At 41.3% G+C, this 8,019-nt stretch overlaps 1 protein-coding gene across 4 annotated transcripts in view; it reads right to left on the minus strand.

The window, feature by feature from the left end:
* The window catches only part of LOC129167063 (uncharacterized), a 29,803-nt gene extending 21,992 nt beyond the window's left edge, over nucleotides 1-7,811 (minus strand). For 2 of the 4 annotated variants that reach the window (XM_070543168.1, XM_070543165.1), the window contains exons 1-7: nucleotides 7,677-7,811; nucleotides 6,216-6,331; nucleotides 2,065-2,221; nucleotides 1,691-1,883; nucleotides 1,516-1,575; nucleotides 977-1,078; nucleotides 312-413 (exon numbers count right to left, since the gene is read on the minus strand). In XM_070543168.1, the coding sequence (XP_070399269.1) occupies nucleotides 312-413; nucleotides 977-1,078; nucleotides 1,516-1,575; nucleotides 1,691-1,883; nucleotides 2,065-2,221; nucleotides 6,216-6,324 (723 nt within the window). In that variant the 5' untranslated portion in view covers nucleotides 6,325-6,331; nucleotides 7,677-7,811. Of the gene's footprint in view, nucleotides 1-311; nucleotides 414-976; nucleotides 1,079-1,515; nucleotides 1,576-1,690; nucleotides 1,884-2,064; nucleotides 2,222-6,215; nucleotides 6,462-6,799; nucleotides 6,919-7,676 lie in introns of those variants that run through there. The other 2 variants (XM_070543167.1, XM_070543166.1) reach the window with 2 other exon arrangements.
* Between the last annotated feature and the right edge of the window lie 208 nt (nucleotides 7,812-8,019).

Here is an 8,019-nt window from a genome sequence, read left to right on the forward strand (position 1 = left end):
CATGTCTGGTGTTACCATAGTGCACTAAAAACATCTACAAGAAGAACTGGACGGAAGGGCCCCACTTGGGTCAGACTAGACACATACGAGTGTGTAAAGGAGAGACTCCAGATAGAAATGTGTTTGGAAGATGGAAGGACCCCATAAGAACATGACTGGAAACATGACGGTGTGTGTGGCATTACCTGGCCTTCCCCACCCAATAGGTTCACCTGACTACCATACAGCCACATGAGCATTGGTCCATTTTAGTAGTAGAACAACACCACATACATGTCAGCACAGAAGAAGGTGTTTGAATGTACTCTTACCTGTGTGTAGGTCTCATCTGGGATTGGTCCATCATTAAGCATCTGAGGAACAGGGCTGGCCTCATTCTCTTCTGCTGCAGCAGGAGTCTGAAGGCCTTTCATCTGAAATATAGATAACAGATAAAAGACTCAGAACTATATGAAGAGACTTCCAAAGGCAAAAAAGATCATCTAACTGTGAAACAGCAGCACAGAACAACAACTGAGAACATGGCATGGCCTTCTGGACTACTGGTAATGAGCAGCTCTCATGACGATTCCAGGAGTTCACAGTGGATGAATCAAAAAATTAGTTTAAAACATGTAACAGCTCAGACGGTATACAATTATGAATGTTAAAATCACAGCAGAGGTCATGTCTGGTGTTACCATAGTGCACTAAAAACATCTACAAGAAGAACTGGACGGAAGGGCCCCACTTGGGTCAGACTAGACACATACGAGTGTGTAAAGGAGAGACTCCAGATAGAAATGTGTTTGGAAGATGGAAGGACCCCATAAGAACATGACTGGAAACATGACGGTGTGTGTGGCATTACCTGGCCTTCCCCACCCAATAGGTTCACCTGACTACCATACAGCCACATGAGCATTGGTCCAGTTTAGTAGTAGAACAACACCACATACATGTCAGCACAGAAGAAGGTGTTTGAATGTACTCTTACCTGTGTGTAGGTCTCATCTGGGATTGGTCCATCATTAAGCATCTGAGGAACAGGGCTGGCCTCATTCTCTTCTGCTGCAGCAGGAGTCTGAAGGCCTTTCATCTGAAATATAGATAACAGATAAAAGACTCAGAACTATATGAAGAGACTTCCAAAGGCAAAAAAGATCATCTAACTGTGAAACAGCAGCACAGAACAACAACTGAGAACATGGCATGGCCTTCTGGACTACTGGTAATGAGCAGCTCTCATGACGATTCCAGGAGTTCACAGTGGATGAATCAAAAAATTAGTTTAAAACATGTAAAAGCTCAGACGGTATACAATTATGAATGTTAAAATCACAGCAGAGGTCATGTCTGGTGTTACCATAGTGCACTAAAAACATCTACAAGAAGACCTGGACGGAAGGGCCCCACTTGGGTCAGACTAGACACATACGAGTGTGTAAAGGAGAGACTCCAGATAGAAATGTGTTTGGAAGATGGAAGGACCCCATAAGAACATGACTGGAAACATGACGGTGTGTGTGGCATTACCTGGCCTTCCCCACCCAATAGGTTCTCTTTTGCTGCTGCAGGAGCCTTGTTTTTTCCCACCTGGATTGTAGATGAATAAAACATATCACAGATCAAAGATGAAATGCATTTCCATAGACAACCAAGAGTAATATTGGAAGCATGGTTAATATTGGAGAAATAGCAACCAACTCACCTTACTGCGCCAAGGCCATTTTGAATCACCATAGTTGTAATAAATTTCAGCTCCTATTTCTATTTTCTTCAGAGAAAAAAGGCACAAATGTGGTTTGTTGTCAACTATGATTTTTTTCATAACGCAATTAGGATTTTTGTGGTTGTCATTGACCAATCTTCCGAGAGAGCCATCTTCTTCAGATGCATCCAGGCTGAAAAGTATTAAAAAAAATTGTAATAGTTTTACATTTTTTAACAGTTTTATTGAAATAATTGTTTTCAAAAGATTTTAATATTTGTGCTTTAATTAGTTTATCAAGTATTAAACCCTTGTTCCAGGGATAACTCGGAATTTCTCTAATCAATAAAAATCATCCATTTTTCCATGTTTACCATAAGCAATGGTTCTGCCACTTAAAGCCAAAGAGAAATTTGCTTTCAGTCTCTGAGTATCGTCTTGACTCGCATTCTTCCTTTGTGAGGAGTTTACCCCTGTACTCCAAGACGAAGTCCCCTGGTTCATTGGGGGGTGTGGCAAACACTCCTCTTCCTATAAAATATATAATAATTAAACATTTCATTCTGGGACTCAAAAGAGATACTACAGTATTTTAAAGTGAGGCTGAGGTTCTTGCGTCTAGTCGGTATATAACCTGCAGACAATGCTCAACATTCTCCTTGCAGGTAAACAGATTTTTGATCAGGCTTTCTGTGGCCAAAACATGTTTTTGATGCCAACCCATCCATATGAATGTATCACTGAGGTCCTGTCTATGCTCTGTTACTTTCCCTTAATCTGAGAGTGCTGTGTACCATTTGGTCCACGTAACACACCAGTGAAGTGTAACAACACAGATGCACCCTAACCCATGCAACTCAGACTTGACATAAACCGACAAACAGATGTAGATGGATCCCAGACTGGAAAATTACAGTGGGGCCACAGCAAGGCATGGAACTATATATTAAATAGCAATACAAAAAAGTATTCCTATTTGCAATATATGAGACAGAAAAGCAATATAACAAATGTATATACAACAAATAGATTGACTAGTTCAATAATGTATGGTGCAAATGAGCTTTAAGTTGCAGTAAACTAAAAATGCATTTAAATCTATTTTCACAAGTGCAATGACATTATGATTTACAAGTTTGTAATAATTGAGATTTGACACCCAGAGATTGTGAGGAAAAAATGTATGCAGAGGAAGAAATAGAGAAGAAAGTGCTATTTCAAGGTTCCTGCATCTTTTTTAAAAATCTAAATAAATGCTTTTTAAATACCTTAGGAGCTCAGTAAATGACACATAAGTCCTAACAGGCCAAGAGAAACAAGAAAAGAACTGAAATTCATTCATGTGAATTCTGACATCTACTTTTAATGTTTAATAATGCAATCCCTACTAACTTCACCCTTTCCTTGTCATTTTTGGATCAATACAGATGAAATTTGCCTTAAAGAGCAAACTGCAGCTTAGAGACAAACCAGAGGGAGAAATCATCAGCCAAAGCAGAGAGATTTATCTGTGGTGTCAGGAGGTTCTGTGGAGGAGCAGGTGTCTCTGTGAGTGAACGATGCTAGCTAGCTTGCTACAACTCGTGCGCTAACAAAATGCTACTGTCATGTAGAGCAGTGGTTCCCAAACTTATTTAGCCGCGCACCCCCTTCTATGTCCCGACCATGTTGACACACCCCCCAGCCCCACATCAGGGCATGGCTATATATATATATATATATATATATATATGTATATATATATATATATATACACATATCAGACGTCACGCTAAACCAGGGGTCGGCAACCTGTTCCCATCAAAGAGCCATTATTACCCGTTTCCCACAGTAAAGAAAACACTGCAGCAGCTGCGGCGTTGTGGGCGGGGCCTACCCTCAGACAGCAGAGCGCTGCTAACAACAGGTGACAGCAGCCGGTACCGGTCGCTCGTGTACGTCAAAGTTATCTTTCATAAGAAGGTAATCAATAAAACAATTTATATAAAGTGGATCCAGAAGTTGTAGCCCGTCTCTGCCTACAATATTTTGATATTTTTCACCCTGTTGGTGGTTTTACTGAGCAGGTGCCACTTTTGTCATACGTTTCTTTTTAAAACATGTTTAGACTGTTCAGAATACAAATCCAGGCTCTGTCACGTTTGATTGTTGTAATTAAACTTTGTAGGTGGGGAAGTTCAGAAAAGGATCCGATCATTTTGTTTCTCCCTCATTTACAGTGACCGAGACAACGGCGCAGTGCGCCTGGCTCTGGTGTTAATCAAGTTAAATTTGTAACAATTTTCACAAGAAAACAGAACAGTTAAAAGCAGGGCTTGTGATGTGTTAACCGGACAGTTCCCGTATTTGACCGTTTATTTTTGATGGAGAAAGAATAGAAAGAATTACCCCGACGCATGCAGACGAACTGACACTTTATTCTAAGCAAATCGCAGATGTAGCTAAATCACTCAAGAAAAGATTTCCTTCTGAACATCTGAGCTGGACACCGCTCAGTCAGCGCATACATAAGGTGCACAGCGAGCTGAAGGTGTGGAGAGGGGCTTGGAGCACGTCGCAGAAACAGAGCGCATGTGGGAAGATTCCTTCCACTGAAGCGAGAGTTTTCAAAACCCGGTCTCTCAGAGAGACTTGTCACTTAGAAAATGTTCCCTGATGATGAAACTTTGGCTGAATTGTGCTTGTTCCTGTCTCCAATGTGGCGTCTGAGGAGAGTCCCAGAATCTCACATCGTCTTCAGCTCAGAAAGCGCCTATGTTTACGCACATGCGTGACGCGTCAACCCGGTCTCACAGTAAGACCGGGTTGGACCTGTTCAGGTTTACGCAGACAATCTTTACATTTAGAATTAGCTTACAGATGTAAAATTAATTCAGTAAAATACAAAGCATTTTATTTAAATATCCATTCATTATTTTACAAGCACAGAGAGCCGCATGGAAGAGCCGCATGCGGCTCCAGAGCCGCGGATTGCCGACCCCTGAGCTAGGGCATGTGCGGAGGACACACACACACACACACACACACAAGCAAAATATACTTGTTTTCAATTACGTTCATTGGGCCCACTTACTTTTTCTTAGGCCCACCCACAAATGAGTTTCTGGCTACGCTAATGGTGACTTTTGACAGACTTCTCTGAGCTCCGCAGCCATTACACTTTTCACCTCGCGCACCCCCTAGCGGCACCACACTTTGGGAATCCCTGGTGTAGACAATTAAAATATTATTGGTCAGTTAATATAATATTGATTCTTGGCAATGAGCATTTGTCAGCTGTTTAATACTTGCTAATATCCATTCACGTAATGTAGCTTAGCGCTTTAGAGAGAGGGAGAGACGCATGTCATCTTATCCAGAGCACAACCCAGAAACCAGCTTCCCTAGCCCGCTAGCATCTTTTAAAAGCTTTGCATCCTCTTCTTGAGGTTAGGAGCACAAGTTCCTAGCCAGTTCTGACCTAGAAACCAGCATCCCCGCCTCGCTAGGAATTTTTGAAAGCTCTATCCTCTTCTAGAGCTCCAATGCTGATCTGGGTAGGAGCCATCAAATATTTTTCAAAACTCCACCAAGTGGCTCTGGAGGATAAGAGGCATGTTGAACTCCCGTCACATCACTGGGATTGTAATCCTCTGGTCTGGTGTGGAGCAGAAACGACCGTGTTTTCAGCTGCACAAAATGCACCAGAAAAGGAAGAAGGTGCTGTTCATCTACAGACTACTGGAGTCTGTAGATCCTCCACACAATAGTTTACCATTTTTTTTTCGAAAAATCAATGGTTCCACTTATATTACATTATCTATGTGAACTCTCCAAGATTATTTAGAGCTGAGAGGCGCAGAGCTCTGATCGTTGATGCACTCCAGACAGATGCATCCTGAGCACAGCCACAGCTACATTCTCAAAGTGTCGCCATCTCAAAAACAAATTTAACACATAATCGTTCATGTCGGCTCATATCCCTTCATGTTTTCTGTCTTTTATTTGTGCCTGATGCATTTTGCTGCTGTGGAGCAGAGCGCATCACCTGTTTCATTCTGCTGTGACTTCACCTCACTGATGCGGTCTGTGCGTAGCACACACTCCTCTATATTTGCGGTCGGTAGATCTTTTAGAACTGCAGTTCAAAGGTAACTCATAAGGTGAATATATATGAAGCCAGATAGCAGTTTTTCTTTAGGATTGAGATGAGATGAAGGAAGATGATAAACAGACAGGACAGAAAAATAGTCAAATAAAAATAAGTTCCTTTTTGTACCTGCTGGTAGCAACAAACAGACACCATTTAAGGTAATCAGAAGTCAGCAACAGAAAATTAAATCATTCTTTCAATGTTTAGAGCAGCATGAACTCTGAGAGGCTGCAGGCGCATCAGTGAGTTTGCAGTAAAGATGAAAAAACTACCGTTGTTAAAAGAAATGTGTTTAACTTTGAAAATGTGGGCGCAATTTTAATTACTTGTCAACTTGTCAACTGCTTTGCTTTTGAAAAACACAAGTTGTGTCAAGAAATTTTCGCAAATTACCTTTGTAACCGTCAATGTATCTCGACATAAACCCAACCTTGTCAGTACAGGACAGGATGTGTGTCTTTGCATCATCTATAGGCTTTTTCCTCCTCTTTCTTGTGGACATAATGGCTCTGTGAAAATAATCGTAATTAGTACTTAGTCAAGGCAAATCTCACAGAAAGGTTTTTGAAAAATAGCAAGAGAAAAATAAAATCTAGAACATTCATACAAACACACATACAGCAGCTGTGCATTGAGCTTTGCTATTGCATGATGCACATTGTTTAACATCAAACACAGGATAATGAAATATACAAATTCTGAAATGTGTACACTGAGAGCTGACCGAGCCTGTTGAAGCCAAGAAGTTAGTTTGTTATATAATAACCAAGCTGTGCTGCAAAGCCACTCAGTCACTAATCTAAACTAGGGCTGTCAAACTTCTGGTACAACAACATCACTGACACATGCAGCATTTTCAACCTGGACCTTATTTTTTTTTAGCCTGGCCAGCCAGACTCACTCTGTTCAATTCTGCACAGAGCGAGTCTGGCTGGCCAGGCTAACTTTTTTAACAAATATTACGTTAATTTACTCACCCAGACAAGTGTGGACCTACTTGGCGTAGTTCAGGAGGAGTTTTAATCAGGTTGCTATCACTGTATATCCATATAATGGGAGCCTATCAGGGCAGGATATTATAAGATTATCTGCCCCAAAACTCCTTCATTTAACAATGTTTTGTTGAGAATAGTTAAAAAAAATTCCTCTGTGAGTTCAGCACGTCTCAAAGGTGCTAACATATTAGCTTCTGGAGTTTTACAGGCTTTTAATGCAACCGATTCCAACTGAGATTTCAATAACGTTGCAGCCCTCCGCCATTACGGCTGTAGTCCGCGTAGGTTGCTGAAAGAGTCTGTAGAAGCTGAATTTAGTCCAATTGGTCATTCGATTATTGCAATTTGGAAACACGCAAACCCGAACTACACTGATGTCAACAGCAGCAAGTTCTGTCAAACCGACCGTTGCAGAGCACAGAGTTAAAGTGCTGGCCGGACTACAACCAAGATGGCGACTGGCCGTGACGCTGTTTTAATCGCACAATATTGTTGTATTTTTGCCTTGAAATCACCCCAAACCGAACAAATAAACACTTACGAGATTTTCTGAACTCCGATGGGAGTAGTGTTAACGTTTAATAAGAACACTTGGTTAAATGAAGGAGTTTGAGGGCAGATAATGCAGCAACAACTCCTGCAGTTTTGCTCCCATTGGCATTATATGGATATAAGCTGATGGCGACTCGATAAAAAAACTCCTTCTGAGCGGCTCCAAATAACTCCAAACTTGTCTGGGTGAGTAAACAACGAACTATTTATAATATTATGTTGCTAAAGTTAGCCACATGGCAGCCAGCTTAAATACATCCCAACAGAACGCCAAAATATAAACTCTTCTGAACCATGCCTAGCTTACCTGCTGCATGCAGAGGTCGGTAAATGTAAAAATATTCAAAATAATCCAATCACTCCGTCGTCTTTTTGTCTTCAATCCGTGTTGTTTTCTTCTTGTTGTGTACTTCCGGTAGTTTTCCTCAGTGCAGCAATGTCATTGGCCAAAGGTTTCAGACTCCCGCGGTGTGTATAAGATTTTGCGGGAAGTGTATATCCTGACTTCCGGTTACGGTCGGCTGCAGGATACACACCTTTACACACTTGCCCACTTTTTGCTACCTTAGGGGACAATTTTTTGACATGAAAAAAAAAGCAATGGTAGCATCAGGGGAGGCTGCTGAGCTCATTTTAATTGAAATCGGAGT

The sequence above is a fragment of the Nothobranchius furzeri genome, chromosome 13 (genome assembly GCF_043380555.1).
Source record: "Nothobranchius furzeri strain GRZ-AD chromosome 13, NfurGRZ-RIMD1, whole genome shotgun sequence".
Classification (NCBI taxonomy): domain Eukaryota; kingdom Metazoa; phylum Chordata; class Actinopteri; order Cyprinodontiformes; family Nothobranchiidae; genus Nothobranchius; species Nothobranchius furzeri.